Raw genomic sequence first — 26,867 nt, 5'->3', positions numbered from 1 at the left:
TGTAGTCGTCTGGGACAGCTAACATGAGGGTAGGTCCTGCTGCAGTATGGAGCCACGTTTCCGTGATTGCGAGAAAATCCAGATTCCCTTCTGTAATTAAGTCGGCAATATCGTAGCGTGAGCGACTAGTGATCTAGCATTAAGGAGCGCTCCCTTGAGAGGGGGGTCCTCGGGAGTTTTGTTGACTCGGATGGGTTTGTCAGTGGTAGTGCAAGCTTTGGGATGGAGGTTATTAAGCTGGAGGGTGTTCTCATTCGAGGTAAATGTTTGAGTAGGCCGTTTGGAATGGCTAGGCATTCGTGAGCTAGGTTTGTAATTGGTTTTGAGGTTGGAGGCCGGAAGGGTTCTTCTCAATGGTTCATGTAATTTGGTTAGTCTTGCGCGGAGTCTGTTGTTTCTATTAGGAGTGGTACAAGGAAGGGAGGCATATAGTATTGTTTCTTGGGCCTTGCAGAATGTGGGGAGCTTAAGTTGCATATCGTTAGTAGTGAGTTGGCTTAAGTTTGAAGTAGGTATTGGTGACTGAGTAATGTGGATGTGACTGCTGAGGACCGATTGTGTGAATGTAGCCATGATGCAGAGGGCTAATGCTAGGTGTGAACTCACCACATAAAAACAAACAGTGCTCTGACCTTTGATGTTAAAATAAATATTTTGGTTCTATCCAGGCCAGGTCACAGTACTTAGATATTCCTGGTATCCCCTGTTACTCCTATTTTGGGAGAAGACCACCCTCCTCCGAATTCGTGTAAGCCCCGATGGCTGCGAGTTAAGAGCGGCAGGTGTCCACCTGCACACCCGAGTGGGCGAGGTGCGCTGAGAAGGAGAGCACGTCATCTAGAGTGCATGCCAGAGGGTCGATCTCCTTGGAGCCTACCCAGTGGCAGAACCTGGTCCATTTACTTTTGTACTGGGCCCTGGTAGCCTTGCTCCTTGCGCCCTGTATGATTTCCAGATTAGCCTGTGAGAGACTGAGGTGCCTTAGCGTTACCTGCTCAGGAACCACGCTGTGAGGGTTAGTTTCTGTGGTGCAGGGTGGATGACCCTGCCCCCCTGCTGCGCCAGAAGATGTGCTGGGCCCGTCGGAAGGTGAACCGGAGGCATCTCCGAGAGGCTGAGCAGCTCTGAGAACCATGGCCTGGCCGGCCACCAGAGAGCTATTAGTATGATATTGAGCTGGCGAGACTCCTTGATCTTGCAAATCACTGAATCAGCAGGGTGGAAGGGTGAGCTGTTATGCCTCTGCACTGAATCCGAAACGCGTCGGCCAGGGAGGGTCCCTGCCAGGAGGCAAACTGAGGGCACTTTTTGTTGTGCCAGGTGGCAAAGAGATCCACCTGGGGGAAGACCCCATCTGTTGAAGATCTCCTGAATAACAAGCTTGTTTAGCTGCCACTGTAATTGTCCACTCCCAACCTGCTGAGCCTGTCCGCCTCCAGGTTGGATTCCCCCGGAACGTGAACTTCCGTGAGGTAGATGTCATTTTCCAGGGCTGATTGGGGATCTGGTGCTTCGCTGCTTGTTGACATAGTACATAATGGTCGAGTTGTCCATCTGGATGGATGAGGACAACCTTGCCCCTGAGAAGTGGAAGGAATGCTCTGAGCGCTAGCCATATGGCGTTCAGCTCCAACCAATTGATGTGGTATTCCTGCTCCTCTCTAGTGCAGGTGGCGTGGACCGAGAGATCGTCCAGGGTGGATCCCCAGCCCCCGAGCGAGGATTCTGTGGTAATGGTGACCCGCGGGGTGGGAGGCCGGAAGGGCTTGCCCGTCTGTAGGTTGCAGTCCCTGGACCACCATGTGAGGTCCGGGCGGAGAGATGGAGGAACGTTGATCCTCTCGGATTGAGAGCCCCCGCTCCTGGTTCCATGAAGCCTCCTCATCCTCAGTCTCGTGTGTGGGATGGCTAACAGGACCGCCGCCAAGAGACCCAGGAGATGCTGGTACCACCAGGTTGAGGTCACCTCTCTTCTGAGGAAGTGAGTTGTGGCCCTCCTGATGGCCGCGATCTTGTCCTCCAACGGAAACGCCTTCTCAGAGCACGTGTCCCAGACGAGGCCCAAGAATGTTAGAGTCAGCGTGGGCTGCAGCCGTGACTTCTTGAGATTGAGAAAAAAGTCCAGATTGTGCAGTGTGTTCATAAGGACATGGGAAGAGTGGTGAACCGCTTCCGGAGATGTAGCCCTGACAAGCCAGTCCTCGAGGTATGGGTAGATATGGAGGCCCTGCGCTCCGAGGAGGGAAGCCACAGTATTCATGAGTCTGGTAAAGACCCTGGGGTCCGAGCTGAGGCCAAAGGAAGGACCTTGTATTGGAAATGGTAGCCCATGATCCTGAACCGTAGAAAAGAAGGATGGGGCTGCCAAATTGTGACGTGTAGGTACACGTCCTTCAGATCCAGGGAGTACATCCAGTCTCCCTTGCACAAGAACTCCGCTATAAAAGCTGGCGTAACCATCTTGAATTTTTGTAGAGGTAAGGAGAGGTTGAGGCTGGTTCTTTTTCTGAATGGCGAAAATCCTGGAGTAAAAGCCCAAGCTTCGCTGGGACTTCCTCCACGGTCTGGCTCTCTACGAGCAAGCGGATCTCTGCCAGAAGAGTTGCTGTCTCAACTTGAGGGAGGGGAGGAGGCAGGAGATCTTTGATGGGTAGGCGGTACCCCGTGGATACTACAGACAGGATACAGGGGTCCGCGAAATTCTGGTGCCAGAAATGTGCATAGAGAGCAAGCCTGCCCCCCACTGGAGACATGTGGACCTGAAGGGGCCTGTCATGCCTTCTTTCCCTCAGAGACCGTTGCTTAGGAGGGGGACTGGAAAAAGCCCTTATTCCCCACCCCCATGCCCGTTTTTGTTGCTTGCGCCGATTTGGAGTCAGCAATCGGTCCGGCTGCTTGCACCTCTGTTCCTGGAAGCCGCGGAACCCTCCGTACGTACGCCTCTTGTCGGAGCGCTGCCGTGACTGGGTGTACGATTTGGGCATGGTCTTTGTCAAGATGGATAAAGGTTTGGCCGTTTGTGAGCCTTTTTCTTTTTGTCCAGCTCCTCGTCCGTTGTGGAGTGGAAGAGGTCATCCACTTCGAACAGAAGATCTAGGATGCGTTCCTGGACGTCCGGGTTGAATTTCGTTACACGGAGCCAGGCTGTCCGTGGTGATACAAAAGGCACGGCCAGAGGTGTCAATATGGGCCACGGTGGACTCCACGAGGTCCTGCGCCACCAGCTTGGCCTCAGCCAGTCCCGCCTTGAAACGTGATTGGCTCTGCGTAGGGAGTTCTGGGAGGAAGTCTGCAATTTTCCCCCATAACCTCTGGCTGGCGGCAGCCAGCATGGCATCAGCATTGGCCTGACGAAGATGCAAAAGCGTTGGAATACAGCTTCTTCTCGTAAGCCTCCAAGATCTTCTCCTTGCCTAGCAGCGTCGCAGAGGAGGAAGCTGAGGTCGACTGAGGCTTGGAGTATTGTGATGCCGCAGCGATCACTGAGGAAAGTGGCTGAGGATGGGCCAATAGCAAGAGTGTATCCCCCTCCATCTGCCTGTCCTTGGTATCCAGGCATCGATTGAACGGGTGGACAGAGTGGGGCTTGAGTCAACCCTTTTTGGCCAGGGAGACTACATCAGTCTGCAGTGGAATTTCCGTTTTGGCAGAGGGGTGCCGTGTGAGGACTTCAGCAAGGACCCCCACCCCTCTGCCGTTTGTTCGACCCCGGGTTGATGCAGGCCCAGGTACTCCGCCAGCCCTGCCAGGTTGTGTCAGGGTTCTACTCCACATCCATGTCCTGAGGGTCCTGCGTCGGTGGGGGAGTAGCGGGAGCCAGCGGCTGGGGTACCGGGACCGGATGGTACGGAACCACCTGAGGAATCGGCTGGGGGGGCAGAGGTAGAGGCTGCGCCGTGGGCACTGACTGTGGAGCCTGAGATGCTGGAATCATGGAGGGAGCACCTCCCTAATGGTACCCCTGAGGATAACCCACATCCGAGGGGACTTCATAAGCCAGAGGAACCTCTCAAAGAAGCGGTCTTCACAGGCCGGAGGAGTGGTAGGGGATATAGACGGGGTAGAGGGAGGCTGCTGGAGCCACTGCATACCCTGCCCATACGGACACAGCAGGAACCTGCCCTGCGAAAAGTAAGGATAGGCTGTAGGCCACGTACCTGGTTGAGGCCAGTCCTACCTTGACCCTTGTTCCTCGCCGAACTCCTGGAATGGCGGACGGTTGCTGATGTCTGGCACGGCGGCCATCTTGTCGAGCTGCCTGCCACGTGCCTGCGTCGTGTTGCTCGGCTCGCTGGGCCCAGCCTCCTCCAAGACTCTTGAGTGTGTATCGCGAGGCCTACCCTTGCTCCTTGGGCCTAGACCCAGTAGGTGCGACACCCTCGGCCCGATGGCCGAAAGAGCTGCGTTTTAGCACCCCCCTCGGATGTATTGCCGGTACTAGGGCGTGGCCCCTCAGACATATACAATGAAATCAGTTACGGCAGCGATATATGGAGCGGAGGTCTGGGGCCACATTGAAAGAAATCAGATTCAAATCAGAGAATAAAATTGTTAAACAGTTACTCCTGCTTCCATCCAATGCCCCAACAATCCTGAGTTTGCTAGCGGTCGGTCTGAGGTCTATTTTGTAGAAAGTAAAACGTAAGTCACTGATGGAAATGGGTGAAGATCTGGACAGGTTAAGTTCTCAAATAATATTTGCTGGTCTTAATCTCTTAGAGTCCCCAGGAGCTGTGAAGTTACAATGGCTAAAATATATGAAGAATATGTTGTTCAAACTACAACTTTCAGATTTCTGGTCTAACTCCCCAACATATGGGTCCCCACGCCAAATCACATTTGATGAAGGCATTAGATCGATGGGTTAATATTGAGATATGATATTGAGATATGTTGCCTCTCTGTATGGAGCAATCTGGTTATGGAAATGTTTTGAAAGAAAGATTCTAACACCTTTGAGCCCTATCTTAACAGGTGGAACTCCAGGAACAGACTGTTCCTATTAAAATTGCTCCTAGGGAGGACACTGGTTGGCCATTTCTGTTCTTAACTAGAGATTAAAGTATTGCATGTCTCCTTTTTTATGTCTTTCATATAAATCCTTAAGATATTGTTGGCTGAAAGCTTGATATTGCGATATACGAGATGTGTTTGTAAAAAGAGATCAGCCTTAATCATGGCTAATATGTAATTGTGTCACAAACTAAAGGCTTTTTTCCCTTGATATTAGAAGTCAACAATTTGATGTGATCTGCTGAAATGATGTGTATGTCTTGTTTTACTGCGAACACATCTCTATATAGTAAGGGAGATGGGGAATTTGCAACAACCTCAATTGAGGATGATTGATCACATGTGCACTTTATAGTTTAAACCTTTACTGGTGAGGATAAAGGTTTTACCTCGTAATTCTTGTGGCTGTAATTTTAGTTGAATTTGCACATTACCTGATTATTGTAGCCTTGGACAATTTTGTACTGCTATGCGTTCTATTGATTGGTACTTGAGTATTGGCAGGTCTATGACTGGGATGAATTGTAATCTTTGTGCCATTTTTATCTTCGTATGATCTTAAATATGTACCTATGTATTACTATTTGCATTAATGTATTGGAAAGGTTTTAGTATGTTTGTCGAAATAAACTTAAAATATGGGATACATTACTCACCGTAATCGTATTTCTGATGCTTGTATCTGCTTAGATTCACATGCTGTGCATAGGCCGACATCTAGTGGAAGCTGCGGAGTATTACAGTTTGTTTTTCGAAACTCAAAAATGGGCGTCGACACAGGGCGTGCCAGTAATACTATCCCTAGTGTGACGTCCCCTGTACCCATGATCCCTCACTCGTCTAGGACCCTCAGATTGTATTTTTTCTGACATAAGGTAGCATGAGGAGTAGCGTGAGTACAGATGATCCAAGCAGATAGAAGATAGATAAGATAAGACCACAAGCATCCATGCGCCTTCTCTCAGGGGAGGAAGGGTGGGTCGCATGTGAATCTAAGCAGATACAAGCATCAGAAATACGATTACGGTGAGTAATGTATCCCTTCTGAGGCTTGTGGAATCTGCTTATATCACATGCTGTACATAGATTAGCAAGCAGTGTTAGAAGGAGGTGAGATTTGAGAAGGGTCATGAGCAAATAAATGTCTTAGAACCGCTTGTCCCACTTGAGTATCTGTCTTGGAATGGGTGTCAATGCAGTAGTGCTGAGTAAAAGTGTGAATAGAGCTCCAAGTAGCTGCTTTGCAAATGGTGTCAAGGGGAACATTTGCAATGAAAGCCAGAGTGGCCCCAATGCTTCTTGTCGAGTGGTCTCTGGGTGTGAAAGGCAAAGTTTTGTCAGAAAGAGAGTAACACAACTGGATACAGTTGACAATCCACCTGGAGATGGCACCCTTAGAGACGTGATCTCCCTCTTTGCCTGTGGCTACGGAGACAAACAGTTGATCTGTTTTCCTAAGCGGTCTGGGCTTGTTTACGTAGTAAAGGACCGCCCTACGCACATCTAGCCGAGCTTTGTGGGTTTTGGAAGAAAGCCGGAAGCTCGATGGACTGGTTTACATGGAATTTGGAAATAAACTTAGGTGAGAACCTAGGGTGTGTCCGTAAAACCAGTTTATCCTTATGAATAGTAAAGAAAAGATCCTGCACTGACAGGGCCTGAATTTCACTGACCCTTCTTATGGATGTAATGGCTACTAAGAAGGCAGTCTTATAGGTCAGGTGTTTGAGACTCGTCTTATGCATGGGCTCGAATGGGAGGCCCATGAGTTTAGATAGCACCACGTTCAGGTCCCAGCCTGGTGGTGGGTGAAGTCTCTTTACTCCTTCCATGAAGGCTTTAACTACTGGTACTTTCCACAACGGCACCTTGTTATGGGAAGTGGTGTATGCCGACAGAGCTGTCAGGTGTACCTTCAGTGAGTTAAAAACCAGTCCTGCATCCAGCAGGTGGAGCATGTATGTAACAATAGTGGAAGGAGTGCAATCAACTGGGTTGATTTGTCTACTCTGGCACCAGATAACAAATCTCTTCCATTTGTCAAAGTGGCAGTGCCTCGTGTTTGGCTTCCTAGATTCTTTTAGGATGTCCATACACCTCTGTGGTAAATTGAGATGTCCGAATTCTATGACCTCAGGAGCCATGCTGCCAGGTTCATTGAGTTGGGTTGAGGATGCACTGTTTGACCTTGGTGCTGGGACAGTAGGTTGTACCAGGCCCGAACTTTGATGAGTCTGCACACCGCTAATCTGCGTAAGTGTGGGAATTACGGTTGTCTCGCCCACATGGGAGCAACCAGGATGAGCGTCATCTACTCTCTGTTCATCTTGTTGACCACCTTCCTGATGAGGAGTTGGTGGAAAAGCATACGCAAACATTCCTGACCAGTTCATCCACAGGGCGTTTCCCTAGGAGTCTGGTTGGGGGAATCTGGATGCAAATCCTGGGCATTGTCTGTTTTCGCTTGTGGCAAATAGGTCTATAATGGGGAAACCCCACTGAGAGAAGATATCTTCTACGACTTCTGTGTGTAGACACCATTCGTGTTCTTCTGGGAGGGGGTCTCTGCTTAGAGCATCCGCAAGAGAATTGAGATCCCCTGGAACATGTTGCGATGACAGGAAGATGTTCCATCTGAGTGCCCATATCCAAATTTTCTGGCCAAGCTTGGACAGATTTGGCGAACGAGTCCCTCCTTGCTTGTTCAGGTAAAACATGGCTGTAGTGCTGTCCATCCGGATTTGCACTGACAGATTTAGCAGGTAGGGCTCGAACGCTTGAAGCGCTCTGAATACTGCCAGGAGCTCTAGCAGGTTGATGTGATTCTTGGCCACTGAGTGAGTCCAGAGACCTTGAGCTGTGTGGTGGAGATGGTGAGCTCCCCACCCTGTCAGGCATGCATCGGTTGTGACTACCGCCTGTATCTCGGGATCGTAAAAGGGTTTCCCCTTGGACAGATTTTCTCTTGTCCACCAGTTTAGGCTTTGTACAAGTGTTGGCGAAACGACCACTAGATCGTCCCACTGACCACTTGCCTGAGACCACGGTTGAGCCAACCATTCCTGCATGGGACACAGGCGACCAGGTAAATACATGACGCCATCATGCCCAGCAACCGCATTGCTTTGCGTACAGTTATCTGGCGACCGGACTGATATAGTGGAATTTGCAGCAGTATATTCCGAATTCTTTCCTCGGAAGGAAAGGTCAACCCCTCTTGAGTGTCTAGGATAGCTCCTAGGAACTGTTTGGAGGTGCTTGGCACCAGACTTGACTTTTTCTCGTTTATTGAGAAGCCCAATTCGAAGAGGAGGTAGATTGTCCTTTGAATGTTTGTTCTGCAAATTACTGGAGTCTCCCCCGTGATGAGCCAGTCGTCCAGGTAAGGGTACACCGGGATTGCCTCCCTGCGTAGGTGTACTGCCACCACCGCCAGTACCTTGGTGAATACCCTTGGAGCCGAAGCTATCCCGAAGGGCAGTTCCTTGAACTGGTAGTGCCGACTGTCCACCTTGAAGCGCAAGTACTTTCTGTGCGCTGGGAACATGGAAATATGAAAATAGGCATCTTTCATGCCCAATGTTGCCATGTAATCCCCTTTTTTAGGAGGGGGATTACCTCTTGGAGAGTAGTCATGCAAAGTTTTTGGGCTTGACATACTTGTTTGCAGGCCGTAAGTCCAATACTGGGCGCATTGTCAAATCTTGTTTTGGCACAAGGAAGTTGAATAAATACCCTTGTTTACCTGGTGTCCCGGGACGAGTTCTATCGCGTCCTTTGCTAGCAGATTGACGATCTCCTCGAGGAGGATCTTCCGGTGTTCCAAAGAATGTATTCTTTGTCGTGGAGGATGGTTCCGGGGACGCTCTAACAGTTCTATGCAGTACCCTGCGGATACTGTGGACAGCACCCATCTGTCTGATGTGATCCCTTCCCAAACTTGGGTGAAGTTGGAAATGCTTCCCCCTACTGGGGTTGCGTGAGAAGGGACCCTGAACGGAGCTTCACTGTTTTGGTGGAGGGGTGCAGCCTCCTCTACTGGGACTGCCTCTACCTTTACCACGTCCTCTTTTATTACCCCTGCCATAACCCTGGGTAGACTGTTGGTTATTATTGTTCCACGGTGTACCCTGCCCCTGGGAATTTTGGCCGCGTGGGCGACGAAAATTGCCATTCCCTCTCTGATTAGGGGGTTTATTGGTTAGTTGGCCTAGGGATTTGAGTGTTTCATACTCGTCCTTGGCATTTTTCAGCGCATCCTCGATCGCCTTACCAAACAACAGTTCCAGCTCCACCGGTTTGTCTAACAATGATGCTTGGGTTTCAGCTTTGAATCCAGACTGCCGTAACCAAGCGTGTCTCTTGATAACAGTTCCTTCTGCTATCAATCTGCCAGCGTGATCTGCGGCATCAAAGGTTGCTTTTAAAATGCAACCGGACACGGCTCTTCCCTCCGCCGCAACTCGTGCCAACTGGCTCTTTAAGGGTTCTGGGGCGGAGTCTATGAGTGCCGCGACTTCTTCCCACTGATGGCAGTTGTAGCTGGCCAACAGGGTGGTGGAGTTGGAAATCCTTGCCTGGTAGTTGGAAGTGGAGGCTACTTTCCTGCCCAAACCATACAGTTTCTTGCTCTCCTTGTCGGGAGGAGCTTTGGACGATGACAAGGGTGTTCCAGCCCTCTTACGGGTGTTTGTAACAACCAGGGAGTCCGGTTTCAGATGCCCCCTTATATACAGTGGGTCTGATTGGGCTGCCCTGAAAAGTTTCCCAATCCTGGGGTTCACTGCCCTGGTGAGGTTAGGATTGAAAAGTGAAGGGTCTATTCTTCTCTGAATAGACTTAAGGATAGGGATGGCCTGAGCAACAGGCCTCCTTTCTCCCACTAACTCTTCGGCGAAGTCCCTCTCCTCTTGAGCACCCTGGGTGTCAATGTGGAAATGTTCTGCCGCTCGGGACAGAACTTCATTCAGGAGAGGTTGATTGTCGACAGGGGAGTCGGTAATTGGGGGTTCTTTCTCTACCGGGGAATCTACTCTGTAGGTCTCAGAGTCTTCCTCTTCCTCTTCTTGGTCCTCATCATCCCCATAGTAGCCCGTACCAGGTTGCTCTTCCAACATGCCCAAATCTGGATCCTCACAAAAGGATGTATCCCCTTGATATTGAGAGTAGGGCTGTATATATAAGGGGTCCGAAGACCATGTTGGTGCTTCAAACCGGGACTTCTTACTTGGAGGTATTGGATCCTTAGAGCCCGAGGGTGCTGACCCGTCGGGAGTATAGGAAAGAAAGTGTTCAGGGTTTTTTGCGTACAAATCTGCCAATTAAGACATCCTTGACATAACCCTGTCTATGTCATCACTAGACCATTCTCTAGAACTGGGAATGATCCTTTCTGGGACTTTCTCCGCCTTATCCTGACTAGACTTACTGGTTTTAGCAGGGGTCCTTGGGATAACAGAAGACTGGGACTTGTCTGTTTATGTGGAATGGGAAGTTTTAGAGGTGTGTGAGGAGGCTGAGACTGCTTGCTCTGTTGTTTTCCCCCTCCCTGTGGGCGGAAGAGTGTTTTCCCTGCTTTTTCGCCCCTTAGGTTCGGTGGTAGTGTCCCCATCTTTAGAACGTGGAGGTAGGGACTCGGGAGCCGCCGTTACGCGGTCTGCGGGCGCCGACTCCTAGAGTGCAGTCTGGGGATGGAAGTTGGCTTCGTCTTCCGACGATCGAACTTCCGTTACCTTGGGGAGCGAGCACTCTTGGCAACAGTGGATGATTGCCTGGAGTCATGCGGCGATCTAGATCGAGAACGCCCAGAGGACACCAATTCGGAACGTTCTCTATGTGCCTCTTTCCGAGAACTCGACGTGCGCGTCGAGTCTTGGTTGGACTTCATGTGCTTTGTGGAATTGCTGTGGGTAGCGCTTGTGTCGCTGGGGGTCTTGACAATAGCCACCCTGCCGAACGACCTTCCGAGGTCGGGGACTTGCGCTCGGCTGTCTCTTGACGCCACGTTGCCCCCGCCGTCTGAAAGCACAGCGTCGCTGCCATCGCTGAAGGCACCCTCTGCTGCCATGGCCTCCTGACGCCTGCCGTGGTGGGCCCAACGCTTGATCGAACGGTCCTTAAGTGTTTTTCGGTTTAAACCTACTACACACTCTGCAGTTCGCCTCGGGGTGGTCCCTCAGCAAGCAGAGATTGCACGTGGCGTGTCTGTCAACCCAAGGGTACTTGCGGTTGCACTTGGGGCAGAATTGGAAAGGGGTACCCTCCATACGCACCTTGTGGCAGCGGGCTGTTAAGTGTAGGAATATATAAGAATGTACCTATATACCAAAAGAGTGTAGAGCATGGGTGCACAACATACGGCCCGCGGGCCAGTTGCGGCCCGCCATGCCCTTTTGACCGGCCCGCGAGGCACAAAGACTTTCCTAATGGAGGGCGGCCCGCGGCCGCCCTCCATTAGGAAAGTCTTTGTTGTCTTCCGGGCCGGTGAAAACACTGGCCCTCATTGGCTAGCACACACACGCATCACGTCGCTCCTATGAGCCACGTAATGCGTGTGTGCTGCACCAATGGAGGGCCAGCAGCACTACGGCTGGCGTGGCCCATAAGGCTTGATGCCGGAAGGCATTTCAGCCTTGGACCATGCCAGCCGTAGTGCGATTCCAGCTTACCTGCCTGCCTTCCAGCACGTCTCCGGTAAGTGGTCTGTTTGTGTTTGTGTGTCGGGTTTGTTTTGCTTTATGTTTGTGTGTATGAATGTTTGTGTTTTATTAATGTTTTTTGAGTGTATGTTGAGATGCGGGGGTGGGGGGGTGTGTCGGATGTGTTTGAATGTTTGTGTTTTAATGTTTTTTGAGTGTATGTTGAGATGCGGGGTTGGGGGGGTGTGTCGGATGTGTTTGAATGTTTGTGTTTTAATGTTTTTTGAGTGTATGTTGAGATGCGGGGGTGGGGGGTGTGTCGGATGTGTTTGAATGTTTGTGTTTTAATGTATTTTGAGTGTATGTTGAGATGCGGGGGTGGGCGGGTGTGTCGGATGTGTTTGAATGTTTGTGTTTTAATGTTTTTGGAGTGTATGTTGAGATGCGGGGGTGGGCGGGTGTGTCGGATGTGTTTGAATGTTTGTGTTTTAATGTTTTTGGAGTGTATGTTGAGATGCGGGGGTGGGGGGGTGTGTCGGATGTGTTTGAATGTTTGTGTTTTAATGTATTTTGAGTGTATGTTGAGATGCGGGGGTGGGCGGGTGTGTCGGATGTGTTTGAATGTTTGTGTTTTAATGTATTTTGAGTGTATGTTGAGATGCGGGGGTGGGGGGGTGTGTCGGATGTGTTTGAATGTTTGTGTTTTAATGTATTTTGAGTGTATGTTGAGATGCGGGGGTGGGGGGGTGTGTCGGATGTGTTTGAATGTTTGTGTTTTAATGTATTTTGAGTGTATGTTGAGATGCGGGGGTGGGCGGGTGTGTCGGATGTGTTTGAATGTTTGTGTTTTAATGTTTTTTGAGTGTATGTTGAGATGCGGGGGTGGGGGGGTGTGTCGGATGTGTTTGAATGTTTGTGTTTTAATGTATTTTGAGTGTATGTTGAGATGCGGGGGTGGGCGGGTGTGTCGGATGTGTTTGAATGTTTGTGTTTTAATGTATTTTGAGTGTATGTTGAGATGCGGGGGTGGGCGGGTGTGTCGGATGTGTTTGAATGTTTGTGTTTTAATGTTTTTTGAGTGTATGTTGAGATGCGGGGGTGGGGGGTGTGTCGGATGTGTTTGAATGTTTGTGTTTTAATGTATTTTGAGTGTATGTTGAGATGCGGGGGTGGGGGGGTGTCGGATGTGTTTGAATGTTTGTGTTTTAATGTATTTTGAGTGTATGTTGAGATGCGGGGGTGGGAGTGTGTGTCGGATGTGTTTGAATGTTTGTGTTTGAATGTATTTTGAGTGTATGTTGAGGTGGGGGTGTGTGTCGGATGTTTATGAATGTTTGTAGGGGTTCGGATCTGTATGGGTGCTTGTTTGAGAGTTTGCTGATTTGGGGGGTGGGGGGGTTCGGGTTTGTATGGGTGCATGTTTGTGTGTGTGCTGATTTGGGGGGTGGGGGGTTCGGGTCTGTATGGGTGCATGTTTGTGTGTGTGCTGATTTGGGGGGTAGGGGGTTCAGGTCTGTATGGGTGCATGCTTGAGTGTGTTTGGGGCATAGTGTTTGGTTGGGGGTGAGGGGGCCATGGGGCATAGTGTTTGGTTGGGGGTGAGGGGGCCACGGGGCATAGTGTTTGGTTGGGGTTGGGAGCCATGGGGCATAGTGTTTGGTTGGCGGTGAGGGACAGGGGGCATAGTGTTTGGGTGGGGGTGAGGGGGCCATGGGGCATAGTGTTTGGTTGGCGGTGAGGGCCATGGGGCATAGTGTTTGGTTGGGGCTGAGGGGGCCATGGGGCATAGTGTTTGGTTGGGGGTGAGGGGGCCATGGGGCATAGTGTTTGGTTGGGGGTGAGGGACAGGGGGCATAGTGTTTGCTTGGGGGGTGAGGGACAGGGGGCATAGTGTTTGGTGGGGCCCATGGGGCATAGTGTTTGGTTGGGGGTGAGGGGGCCATGGGGCATAGTGTTTGGTTGGGGGTGAGGGGCCCATGGGGCATAGTGTTTGGTTGGGGGTGAGGGGCCCATGGGGCATAGTGTTTGGTTGGGGGTGAGGGGCCCATGGGGCATAGTGTTGCACTCCAAGAGTGAATTCAATAATAAAGCTAAAACAGGCACAGTTAGGAGATGTACATCCTTTGCTTTTTTGAGGAAACCTGACTCAACGAAGGCCATACTCCTCTTGGGTAACCCAAACAGCAAACTATAGCAGTCCAAAATAACGGAATGTCCAATCAAGGGTCAATAAAATATATATAATTTAATTAAACAGACGATATACAATAACTAAATCAAAATAAATGATAGCAATGGAAAATGTGTAGTACAAAATGTAAGTTTGAAATGCAATAAAAATCGTTACCCCTCAAAAACATATCTTTTTCCATGTGTTTAATACAAATTGGGGGTTGAAAAAGCCTCCTGACATGTCCCGCCTACCGCCCCGCCCACTTTTACTTTTCGGCCCACTATAGCCCTCATGTAAGGTACTTTCGGCCCTCTGTCAAAATCAGTTGTGCACCCCTGGTGTAGAGTATTTCCACCCCCCACTCTCCCTACTTGCAGGGCCGAGGCCAGAGGCCTTCCGAGGCCCAAATCCGTCGTGCAGCTGTCGACGGTAGATTTCTTCTCCGGGCCGGCGTTGAGTGTGAAGTTCGGTGACTCGACGTTGGGGTGGAGAATGGGGAAAATATAACGATATTTTGCAAAAGTATGGCTAAGGCCAGGGAACTCCGTGAAATGCTTCCGACCAGTATGGCGGAAAAAAACAATCTGAGGGTCCTACACGCGTGAGGGATCATGGGTACAGTGGACGTCACACTTGGGATAGTATTACTGGCACGCCCTGTGTCGACGCCTATTTTCGAAAAACAAACTAATACTCTGCAGCTTCCACTAGATGTCGGCCTATGCGCAGCATGTGATCTAAGCAGATTCCACAGGCCTCAGAAATATATAACCAGAGTCATGCAATCACACAGGAATCTAAATCAAAGTTTTAGGCGGCCAACCAATCGCACAAGATATTCCTTTCACGGTACACAGCCCCACCCACAAGGCACACACAGGCACTTCAATATATATTCATTGTGTCTCCCAGTCAAGCCAGTACAAACAAATGAACAGGCGGCTATTTTGCTGTCCAAGTCGGAGATGCAAATATACCATGATCATAGACAGACATCCTTCCTCCAGACACTAGGTACACAGGGAACAGTTGGAGGTTCCCAATGAGACTTCAGCGGATTAAAGCAAAACAAAAACACTTTTGGTGCTGGGAGACACTTGCAGTAAAATTGCTTTCGAAAAAAGAAAACCATTTTTCATGAAGGAAAAATAAAAAGCAAAAAATAAATTGTATACATCAAAATGGACAGAGTTGCAGTCCTCAGTAATACAATCTACATTTTCTATGGTGATGTTTTGGGGGGCAAGGCGGAAAGACAGTCAGGACCTTAGACAGTTAACCAACAAAGAAACAAACCAAACAGTTACCAATAGTTTCGCAAAGTTAGCAAAAAGTTCCTAGTATAGTCCTCCAGAGCCCGAAAAATGTATTTGACTTAGCAGTAAGCAATTCTAACAAATAAACAAAGAGCTACACTATAACCAGGCTTGTTTAAATATCGTTATTACCTGTCCTTGGAAAGCATCAATGATAAATTGAAGTGCCTGGGGCTGGACGCATTCGATGCATTTTTGAACAACATGGTTCCCATTTTGATCTTTTACACATTTCAGCACATGCCCATCAAGCTCTTTCACCATTTCACTCTGTGAAAAACATAACATATTAAGAAACAAAAGCACCAAAAACACTGAAAAAGTTAAGTGATTGCTGTAAAAAATCCATCATGCTGATTTTCAAAGTCTGCCCCCAAAACAACTTTTATGTGAACATTTTTATTGCTACAAGACACCTAACGTAACACTGGAACAAACAAAGGAAGTGTATGATACAGCATGAATTCAACAGGGATAGAGCTTACAAATGGCACGAAGCCTACAAAACAAACAAAATCTAGGTCAAAAAGATTTTAAAATATTTGTAGTTAAACATGTTGGAAAACACTATGTGGTAAGTTCTTCACTTAACGTTAACCACCATAATCTTTCACATGAATATTAAGAGACCAGAAATTTTAGTTGTGTTTATATAATGTGAACCTCGCTAGCAAGCAATGGAGTGCTGTAGAAGTAATATTCGGTTAACAGAGGTCATTGGAAGGGGATGTTACAGCAGCTTGCATATCCAATATTAAAGGTATGGAATATAACCAAGAGTAGCAAGTAGCAATGTCCCATATGTATTCGCTGAAGTGCAGGGTATGGTGTTCCTTCCAGAATCAGAAGAAACTGGGACTTTAGTGCAGAGGTCTGCAACCTTTTTCGGACTAGCACCCCCATCAGCAAAAGCCATCATAGTCAATAGAGAGGGATCATGGGAGCCGTAGTTCAAAACAAGAGCTGCATGTTGCAGACCCCTACTCTAGTAGGTCTGAGATACAATGGCATGCAACAATGTCAAGTGGTGTCACACAAGTCAATGACAGCAGGAGAAATACAGCGAAGTGGAACATTTTTTTAAAAAGATGACACATTCTCTTATATGTATGCCTTTTATGTGGCAATTGCCCAAATCAAAAGGTACCCGTGTATCTTTTTTTTGTAAACATTTTCATTGTTTTTATTGCGCAAACAAACAAACACCAACAGTCTTCACTGTGACAACGTGTTCTACCAGGTATACTTGCACATGAGCGGTACATGTCATCGTCTTTTCTGACCCGCCTACACCATCCATGCTATTGCACCGGTTGCTGTGGTTTATATCCTGTCCCTCATTAGTTCCATTAATCTGTGGCTACGCGCCACTTTTACTCCAGTTCAGGGGTTTCCGGTGTCCACAATATCGAACATTCTCTGTGTCGGTGCATTCCACTCCCCTATTCCCTCCCTCCCCTCTTGCATTCCTCTCTGCAGTGCCCTAGGCCACACTGCCGTCTCAGCCAACGACCAGCGCTTCAGGCCTGCCCATCAAGCTTCTATCCTGGGGCCCTCTGTCATTTTCCAGGCTATCGCTATCCTACAATTTGCTACGATACAGATCAGGTCTTTCCTTTTTGAGAGGCGAGTTGTCCGTTTCTCTCCTCTCGGGAACAATCCCAACAGACCATACTCAGGGGGCCATGTCTGTATCTAGATCCCTCCTCTCTTCACTCGATCCGTTATGTTCTGCCAAATTGCTACCATCACTGGGCATGTCCAGAACATGTGCATCATATCCGCACCTCTAAACATGCGTGACATTCTATGTGGAGTCAGGTACGCTCTCTCTGAGAGTCACATATGTTTGCGTGAGTTGGAACCAAGCATTTCTAGAAACTTTCTTAATATATGACAGCACTATCCGCCATTCTGTATCTGAAGGCTCTCTCCAGATCTCGCTCCCACATCCTGCCTGCTGCCAATTCCTCTGTATCCAGTGCTTCCACAAAAACGTCGTATTCTGGGGACCACGTGCCCCACTTCCAATATATCATACATCGTGTCGAGTAGTTTAGTTTAGAGCGCACCAAGCCTATAAACATCTGGGCGCTATGCTTACAGGTTACAGTAAATACAGAACATGGAATACAGCAGTAAGATACATAGAAGTTACAAAAATATATATATGTAGGGTATTGGACTCCCTCTGACCCTCCACACCCGGCCACCGTCCGTCCAACCTGACAACCATACTCTGATACATCTAAAAGGTCTTTCATGTATTCCACATTCATTAGCCAGGGTCCAAAATTCTAACATCTTATTTCCTTCCCAGAGGTCTCACACAATAGCAATTCCTTTACCCTCCCAGTGCTTCCTGAACTGTCCCACCATGTCTGGTTGTGTCACCACAATCCCCGCTATAGGAATATACTTGGAATATGGGTCCCTAAAAGTCTCCAGGCCCTTTCCCACAAGTTCCTGCCAAGTTTCAGAAGCCCATAGGGTCTTGGTAGCCACATGTCATCTGCCCTTAGTACCTCCTTCAAAATGTAATGCTCCAGCATTGGCCGCAGAAGTTTGGAGTCTAACGTAATGTCATCTCCAAGCATATTTGCCACAAACTGCAGCTGCCCAGCCAGGAAGTACAGATCGAAGTTGGGTATTCTCATCCCACTGCTGCCATAATCCCTTTGCAGTGTACCAAGGGCGATCCTATTCCTTCCTGTCCCTCAAAGGAATTCCCTCATCAGCCTGTCCAGCCGCCTAAAGAATCCCCTGGGTATGCTGTAGGGTACATTGGTGAAAGTGCAGCAGATTATCCTCAGGGTGGTTGATGTACAATAACATGTCATCCGCGTATAAAGACACAAAGTGTAGCAACCCACCTATCTCTATACCTGCGCTCACATACTCTGCTCTCAGGAAAGCCGTCAGTGGCTACAGTGCCAGGATATACAGCATCAGCAACAGCAGGCAACCCTGTTTGGTGCCTTTCTGTACCTCCCATGCCTCAGAGATCGGATTCCCTGTTCTCACTCTAACCCTAGGTGCTGTGTACAACAATCTTACCCACCTCAAAGACCTCGCCGTTAGGAATAAATCTCATAAATGTGCCAATTCCTCCCACCTTAGAGCCCTCCAGCTCTTTTGCTAAACTTTGGGACTTTGAACTTTTTTGTTTCTTTTGATTATGGAGTTTTAGACAACTCCATAGGCATCATCTTTTCATGTCTGTTACACAGCACCCTCAGTGCAGTGACACAGGGAAGCCTTTTAGGCTGTCCCAAGGTTCAAGTATCTTCTCTGGGATAAACTACTGTTTCCCAGAGAATGTAAAGTTAAATTGACTTTACTAGTCTTTTTTTAAATTCCTAGACCCAGTGCACACTATCTCACAATAGAGTGCTGGAGGGGTTACCTAGTATCCCCTGTGTCTAGAAACTCATGTAGCAGTCAAATGCTACCCTTTCCTATCAAAATGGCTGGTGGCAGTGGTTTTACAACGAACTACCATGATTTTTCCCGACCGCGAACACTGGTACCTAAAAATCGCAGGGGCCATGTTTTTCAAGATGGCGCCTAAGCCCCCTTTGTTTAAACAGGTCCCGGTCTTCTTCTTTCACCATTTCTTTTTGGAAAGGTCCTTCTAGGGGTTCTCTGCGTGCCAAACCAGGTTTGGTCCCTTTGTTCCTACACCTCTAGCGGGCTTCAGGTTTGAAGACCGCCTCTGGCGCCCGAGTGTCTGGGGTGGGCAGGAAATGAGGGAGGTGCCCGAAACTCCCTGTGCTTAGTCTTCTAGGAGACCAAAATGCACTCTGGCGTGATTGGCTGGCTGACTGTCCGGCAAGTACAGTCACCCTGCTGGGTGAGTGGCAGCAAGGCTGGAATGAATGGGAGAAAACTGTTTAAAAGGCTAGTCTCTTGGCTTGGACGGCAGAGTCGACCACTGGAATGAAAGAACCAAAGACGAGCTGGAAAAGGACGGCTGCTGCAACTACTGGACCGTTGGTTTGCCCGGTGGAGCACGGCTGCAGGCCCGATTGCACCAAGTTCATCTCGACAGAGAAGCCCTTCAAGGATGACTTCTTCCTTTGAGTTGGTAGGACCAATCAACTCATAAGCCACCTGGACACTATTCTCTGAGTTGGTTATATTTTTCCTCAGAGTGCTGCAGGACACCTAATAGCCAGGGAGAAGGCCACCAGTTTGTGTGCTTGAAGACAGCTACAAGAATCGAAGAATTGCCAGTTTGCCAGCTTGTGACCAGTCCCTGTGCAGTGGAGTCCCCCAACAACCTCCCTCTTGTCCCCACGACTGAGGCTCAGGAACTGAGATCGGCAGGAACTGCCAGGAACAGAAGTGTTCAGCTGCATCTTTTTCTTAAAATAAGGTACTGTGAAAATTCGACAGAGAACTTACCTCTCACCGCAAAAGTTTGTGAAACTTTGGCAACTCGCAGGCCTAGCAAGCTTGTGACTCGACATATAACTTTCTTCTGAGAACTACTTCCGAGAACTGTGGCAAAGACTTTTCCGTTTATCTACCAGAACCGTTTTTATATATACAAGACACTAGTCCATTGACTTTGGCCTACCTATTGCATTGGACCAACTCCTCTGGTGAACTCAAACTATTTGCACTGTTTTAAAGTACCTCTGTTATTCGTTTACTTAACTTATGCCTTTTTGCTCCTACTTCAAATGCTCTGAATGCCATTTTGCTCCTACTTCAAAGTAGTTGAAATGTTTCAGATCCGGTTAGCGTGAAGTATTGTAGGATATTTTTGTGCGATATTGATTGCCTCCTTTTAGTGAATGTTTTCTAAATGACTGTGTAATAAACTAATAAGTGTTTTACCAAGAAACCTGAGTGTAAGTGTCTATTTGAATACTTGTAATTGTAAACCTCTGTGTAACCTCATTACAAGCTCACATTCCCTCTTGAGATAAGCCTGGCTGCTCAGCTCGCTACCAAAAACTGTGTGGTACAGACTTATACCAAAGATTGGTTTTGCTTACACCTGTAGTCCTAGTTGTGTGTAGCATTCCCAAAGGGTAATGCATACAAACTTTGCCTAACACTCGCCAATCCCATCCTGCTCTAGGGCTCCCATGAGCCAGTCTCATCAGACTGTGTCAAAGGCCTTAAATGCATCCATAGATTCCATGAGGTGCAGCGCCCTGGGACATACCCTGTTTGGTCTGCATGTATCAAGCATATCCCCCTCTTAAGCCTGTTTGCCAGTAACGCCACCAAGATTTTGTTATCTTGTTTCATCATAGAGATGGCCTATAGGATCCGCAGTCTTGCAGGGGGTTTCCCTGGTTTAAGTATGGGTACAGTGATGAAGTCCCTTAGGTTGTTGGGCAGTATTCCTGCTTCACATGCCTCTGTATAGACTGTATAGACTTCCAATAGGTTTGGCGCCAATGCGTCATTGTATGCCTTAGAATTCCCCGGGGAGACCGTCCGACCCCAGAGTTTTAGCGGCCGGGAGTTCAGCTATCACTGCACTGATTTCTTCCAGAGTCATGGGCACGGTTAGGCGAGAATTGATGTAGTAACATTGTGGGAGACTACAAAACACTTCTCTTGGTATTAGGTATCCCACCTTTTAGTATAGGCCTGTACTACACAAGTTGGTATTCTGACTGAGCAGCCAGGCTTCTCTCAAGAGGGGTACATGCGAGCTGTAGCAATGAAATTCACGAACACAAGTAGCCAATTAACACTTCTACTCAAGGTTTCAGTTATAAATAGTTATAGTACAGAGTTTCAGCAGAGCGCCCAAATTTGACGGAGAGAAATGAACCAGAAAAAAGGAAGGTAGTCATGGCCTCTTGGAATACGAGAGGTTTTGTTCACCTCTTTGGAACTGGAGAATTTAAATGGTCACCCATGAGTGTTAGACTGCAGCCGAGGATTCAGCCTGCGGTAGAAAACGCCCAATGGTAGGAAAATTAAATCACTGCCACCAGCCATTTAAAGTAGTGAGGGTAACAAAAAATGTTACATGGGTAGGTAGGATAAGGGGCTACTAAGTAATCCCCCAGCACTCTACATAAAATGGTGTGTGCTGGACCTATCAAGTAAAGCCAATTTCACTTTACTATTCTTGGGAACAGTAGATCACACAAGAAAAGGTAGTTAAACATTAGGCGAAATCTAAAGGATTTCTCTGTGACACTGCGCTGAAAGTGCTGAGTCTTACGTAGATGCCCATGGAGTTTCTCAGACTCCAAAAACAAAGGAAACACATAATCCAAATCAGGTCAAAACACATGAAAGAGTGAGAAAAAGGGCTCACTTACTCCAGAGTTAAAATTAAAAAGTCCTAAAGTCCAGCAAAAGAGCTGGGGTCTCGAAGGTTGAAGGGAATTAGCACAGAAAGTAGAATTATCCCCAAGAGGCGCGTCCAGTATGGCCGCCTGCTCACCCTCTCACTGTTTTCATCTATTTGGCCTAGGGCTTCATTAATGTTACCTGCCGCAGCGTTCTCAAGTACAGAGATTAATAAAAACTAGCGAATGTACGGTTAATTTCCCCCTGGGTCTGGACTACAATCCAGCCCTCATCTGTAACACTATTAATCATGTCCCTGGGTTCCTCGCGCCTACACAGCCATGCCAGCAATCTCACAGGCTTGTCCCCTTCAGCATGTAATTTCTTCAAATATCTCATGTAATCCAGTCTCCCCAGTCTTTCCCATTCCGCTATACACTTTAGGCGCAGTTCCAACAGTCCTGCCTCTCCTACATTCACCCCCTGTGGTTAGGTTTTCTTCCTGTGCTATGTCATTCTCCAAACTTTACAGGGTCTTCTGTATGTCTGCCCTAAGGCCACCTGTTTCCCCTATTGCCGCCCCTCTGACAACTACCTTGTTCCCGTTTTAGCTATTTTATTGTGTTCCACAGTACAAATGTACTTTTAACAAATTACATAGCATTACACATACCATCCTCTTCTTCTCAATTCCCTCTCATCATTTGGCTTCAAGGACTCCGTTCTTAACTGGCTCTTCTCTTATCTCTCTAACCTCTCTTTTTCTGTCTCCTCCTCTCCCACACTTCCTCTTAACCACAGAGTTCCCCAAGGTTCTGTCCTTGGTCCCTTTCTTTTCTCTCTTTACACCTCCTTAGCTCCTATCATCTCCTCCTTTGGCATCTCGCACCATTTCTATGCGGATGATACCCAGCTTTTCCTCTCCTTCTCTTTCTCTCCCGACATTCATGATAAACTATCTTCCTGCCTTTCCGCTATCAAATCCTGGATGTCCTCTCACTTCCTTACTCTTAACGCTGATAAAAACTGAACTCCTCTTCTTCCCTGACAATACTCTTCCTCCACCCTCCCCTCCCGCCTTCATTCTCTTTCCCCCCTCCCAGCTCTCCTTCTCTCCACATGCCCGCAATCTTGGTCTCCATATTGACTTTCTCCTCTCTCTATCTCACCACATTTCTCTTACTGCCAAGTCTTGTCGCTTTCACCTCTACATCATCTGTAAAATCCGACCCCTCCTTACCTTTCATGCTACTAAACTTTTAATTACCTCCCTTATCTTCTCCAGACTCTTCTATTGTTCCTCCCTTCTCTTTGGACTCCCCTCTTCTCACCTCGCTCCACTCAAATCCATCTGCGCCCTCTGCCTTCTCTCACCTCTTTAGGCTGCCTCTCTTTTCACTCCCAGCTCAAATTCAAGTTCCTTTGTCTTGTTTTCAAATCCCTCTATGGTCTTACCCCCCCGTACCTCTCCGCCCATATCACTTTCTATACCCCTTCACGCTCTCTCCGCTCTGCTAATCTCTTCCTACTCTCTCCTCCACCTCCTCCCTGTGCCCCCTCCCGCTTCCGATCTTTCCAACTCCTTGGTCCCTTCATTGGAACCTCCTCCCCCTTCACATCCGCTCTTCCCCTTCCTTCCCTTCCTTTTGCTCTTCTCTCAAATCTTATCTTTTCCACTCACCTCCCTAACACCCTTCGTTTCCTCTCGCTCTTCCCCCTCCCCCTCTTTCCTCACCTCCTACCACTACTCTCCCTATCCCGCCCTACCTCCTTCCCCCACTCCCTCCTCTCTTCTAGTCCTGCTCTTCTCTCTCCTCTTCCTCTTACACTCATACATTCCCTCTTACTCCTGATCTTACCCCCACCAACATCTCCCTTTCCCTTTCTCTCCTCTGCCCCTTCATACTCCCTCCTCACCTCTGCATTATTGTAAATTGTTCTTTACACTGTTTTCAAGTTATGATTCAATTTCTATATTATGCTTGATGTATTTTGCGTGTTCTCATGTAAAGCACTTTGGATTAAAGGGCTATATAAATTCAATAAAATACAAATACATAGAAAATATACATAAAACCAATGATACATAATTAGATCATACAATTCAATACAAAATTCCCATTTCATACAATTCACCAAACACACACACGAATGAAGATATTATCCCAAAAAAAGGCCAAGACTTAAAAAATTACTGCAGCGTTCTTTAAAATTCTCCTCCACAAGTCTTCTTCAGATGAGTACCTTGTCCCAGAGAAAGCTTGGATTCTAAAGTTTGCCAAAATGGGACACCCAATACATAGGTGCTTCAAGGTCGCGATCTCAGTCTTACAGTTGCGGCATAGTCTTTGGTCTCGTGGGATGTTAAGGCACCTGTCCACAATTTCATTGGTTGGGGCCAGATTCAACCTGATTCTTAATAATTGCGACCTGTAACTCCTCGAAGGGTGTTTTTTCAAATAGGGGACGAGCACATTGAAACTTTTACAAGTCCACACACAATGGTTCCCAAAACATTTAACTTCCATAATCGTAGATCTCATATTTAACCAGACATACCTACACCATCTAAACTTGCCAACTTTTGGTGTAAGGACCACTTGTTCAAGCGAGATTTCTGCGCATAGGAGCATAGATTCACAACTTAAAACCCAGTCATTAAGGACTCTGAAGCCACCCTGTAACCTTACCAGGTTAAGTTCCTCCAGGACCGAGGCTGTTCAGAATGTTTATAAAGAGTTGGAGTTTAGCCCAATCCACCTTCCAACAGGATCCCTACAAGAGGAACTGATTGCGGCAATTGCAAGAGACCTCTCCACAAGACACTCTCCAGTTTGTCTATAAACTGACTCCTAGTTTGAGCACCATTAATTAACTTGGGAACCAGTTGCTGCATATAATTTCAAAGCTGGTAGAAGTCAATATCTACCGAATTTGCCATCAACTTTCCCACTTTCGCTATACTGCCCAGGTTAATATTAAAATACTCTTCTATTGTATCTCCAAAGTGGTTCTTGAAGGCATCATCTAGCAGGGCCTCAGCCCTCAGTCTCCAGGTTGGTATTGGCACCCTCGGCGGTCGCATGTCAGTGTGCAGTTAAAGGGGCATGGTCTGATAACATGCTAGCTTTGCATTCTATTGCTCCAAACTTTCCAATGGTTTCTACCACCGTGAATAAATAGTCAATTTGGGTCTATGCTCCATGGGGAGCCGAGAAATTAAGAGTATCTTCACATCTCTCTGTGTTTCTCTCCAAATATTTTTTAGCCTTATGTCACTCAGGAGGGCACCCAGTATTTTGGCTGGTGGGGCTGGTTTCCTATGTTTCTCGTCGGATCTAACTGGATGCAGCTAAAGTCTCCTCCCCAGACCCATGTTGTCCCTCTGTATGTGGCTAATTTTGGATAGAACGATCTGAAAAACACGGTCACGTCATGGTACGGGGCATACTTGTTTATTAAGTATATTTCCCTGTTTTCTAACAAGCCGTGCACCAGAAACATCCTATCATCATCATCCTTTTTAAATTCCAGTAGCTGAAAAGGGACCCAGGGGCTATCCCTACCAGTACTTCCCTCGCATATGCCGAGAAAGTAGAGCCGTACAGCTTCCCAGCCCATTTTCTAGCTATCGTAGCTTGCCTGTCCACCGTGAGGTGCAGTTCCTGCAATAACGCTATTTGTATCCCCATACCTTTCTAATACGCATGCACACGTAGTCTCTTAACATAATTATATAAGTCTCCTGACATTCCAGGTGATCATTCCCAGGCCTTTTGTACCCATCTAGGGTGGACTCCCAGGGTTGTATCATTCCCATCACCCTGACCTCGTACCAGTCCATCACTTGTTTTTACATCACACATGCCACAGTTCAGTTCCCCTGTAAGCCTTACCCTTCCCACTGCCCGACCACTTAACCTAGTAAGCTCTTCTTGGACCCCCAAACTCAAAAACTAAAACCGTTAACAAAACCTTGGATAACTGTCTAGCTGCATACTGCAGGCTCTGGCTCAGCTGCTTCATCCGACCCTCCCTCTCCCGTTCCTTGGGTGACGTACAGCAGCTCAATGCCTTGCAACAGGTATCTGGTTCCTAGGGGGGGACTTTGGTAGCTGCCCAGCGAGGCCGCCTTCAAGTCCAAAGCCACTGCTGTGGGTCTCCCAACTTACGCATATCAACGTCCATCTTTACCAACTATGCCAATGGTATCACAAGCAGAGTCGGGCTTGAGTCACGCCTCTTCAGCCATGTTTCAGGGTCCGTCATTGTTATTGCCTGGAAATTGTGGGAGGCCTTGTTCGTCCATCCAGGACTGAGCCTTCAGCATGTTTTCAAAGAAGAGTGATCTACCATTTAACCTTTAACTTTGCCGGGTATATTAACATGCATCTTAGATTGGCTCGCCTCAGGCTCTACTTAGTTCTTCCAAACATTGCTCTCTGTTTTTGCACCTGGGCCGTGCAGACTGGGTAAATTGCCAATTTTGAGGAGTTCCGCATGATCGTGCCTCCCCCCCTCTCTCTCTCACGAGAAAGAAAGGATTCTCTCTCACTCAATGAAGGTCATTATTTCCACCATCACAGGTCTTGGAGGTGCTCCCAGCGACAGTATTTTGGCCGGAGATCTGTGTGCCTGCTCAACCGTGAATCCTTGGGTAAGTGTGCCCAGCCCCATTTCCTGTAATAGTAGGCTCTCTATGTAGTTTGTCGCGTCTTTGCCTTCTTCCCCTTTTGGGAGGCCTAATATCCTGATGTTGTTCCTTCAGACTCTCCCGTGTCCTCCACCCGGTTCTCCAGCATCCGTACTCTCTCCATCACATCCGTCATCTAGGATTGTGTACTGGCTATATTGGCAGTGTTGTCCTATACCCTCTGCTCTGCCGTGCCCATTTTGTCAGCAAGCTAGCGGATGTCCTGACGCAGCAGCTCCACGTCTACGATCACAGAGTCTATTTTGTGCTCAAGTGCCATTTTCAGGGCCCTAGTATCAGGCCTCCTTCCTGCAGGTCTACCTGTGGGTTCCTCACACCCGCTCTAGTAGCCGTTGATTGAGTCGCCTCTCCATCTTCTTTGCAGGTGTATGCATCCATCACCATTTGTTTGCCCTTGCCTTTACGTGCTTTAACCAGCACCAAAGTCACTGTCTGGGCAGGCTGGTAGTCGAGGGGTATCCCTTTTATAGGGGGATGCGGCCCGGGGGCGGTCTGCTGTCCTTAGTGTGTCCCTGCTATGCGGCAGGCTGGATGGACATGGTTTCCTTGGTTTGTGCCGGTGCCTGTACCTCAGCCTAATTCTGACACGTTCAATGCTCAGTGTCTTGATCGCACGGGCCTACGTGTATTGCCACTTAATCCAGCCCAATCATCGTCCCTTGCTCGCTGCGGCACTGCACATTCAGTTAAGTGGGTGCCTGTGGCGCGTATTGTGGCTCGATAGTCTTGTTGGCCCTGTGGCC

The 26,867-nt window shown here is 48.1% G+C and overlaps 1 protein-coding gene across 7 annotated transcripts in view; it reads right to left on the bottom strand.

Moving 5' to 3' along the window:
• PUM2 (pumilio RNA binding family member 2) overlaps positions 1-26,867 on the bottom strand; it is a 2,101,998-nt gene that overhangs the window by 373,746 nt on the left and 1,701,385 nt on the right. For all 7 annotated transcript variants that reach the window (XM_069605904.1, XM_069605906.1, XM_069605907.1 and 4 more), the window contains one exon: positions 15,273-15,410. In XM_069605904.1, the coding sequence (XP_069462005.1) occupies positions 15,273-15,410 (138 nt within the window). The remainder of the gene's footprint in view (positions 1-15,272; positions 15,411-26,867) is intronic.

Source organism: Ambystoma mexicanum, chromosome 4p (assembly GCF_040938575.1).
Source record: "Ambystoma mexicanum isolate Mex_15411 chromosome 4p, UKY_AmexF1_1, whole genome shotgun sequence".
NCBI classification, from domain to species: Eukaryota; Metazoa; Chordata; class Amphibia; order Caudata; family Ambystomatidae; genus Ambystoma; species Ambystoma mexicanum.
Note: the sequence above shows the minus strand (reverse complement) of the source record. Positions and strands in the feature narration are given on the sequence as shown.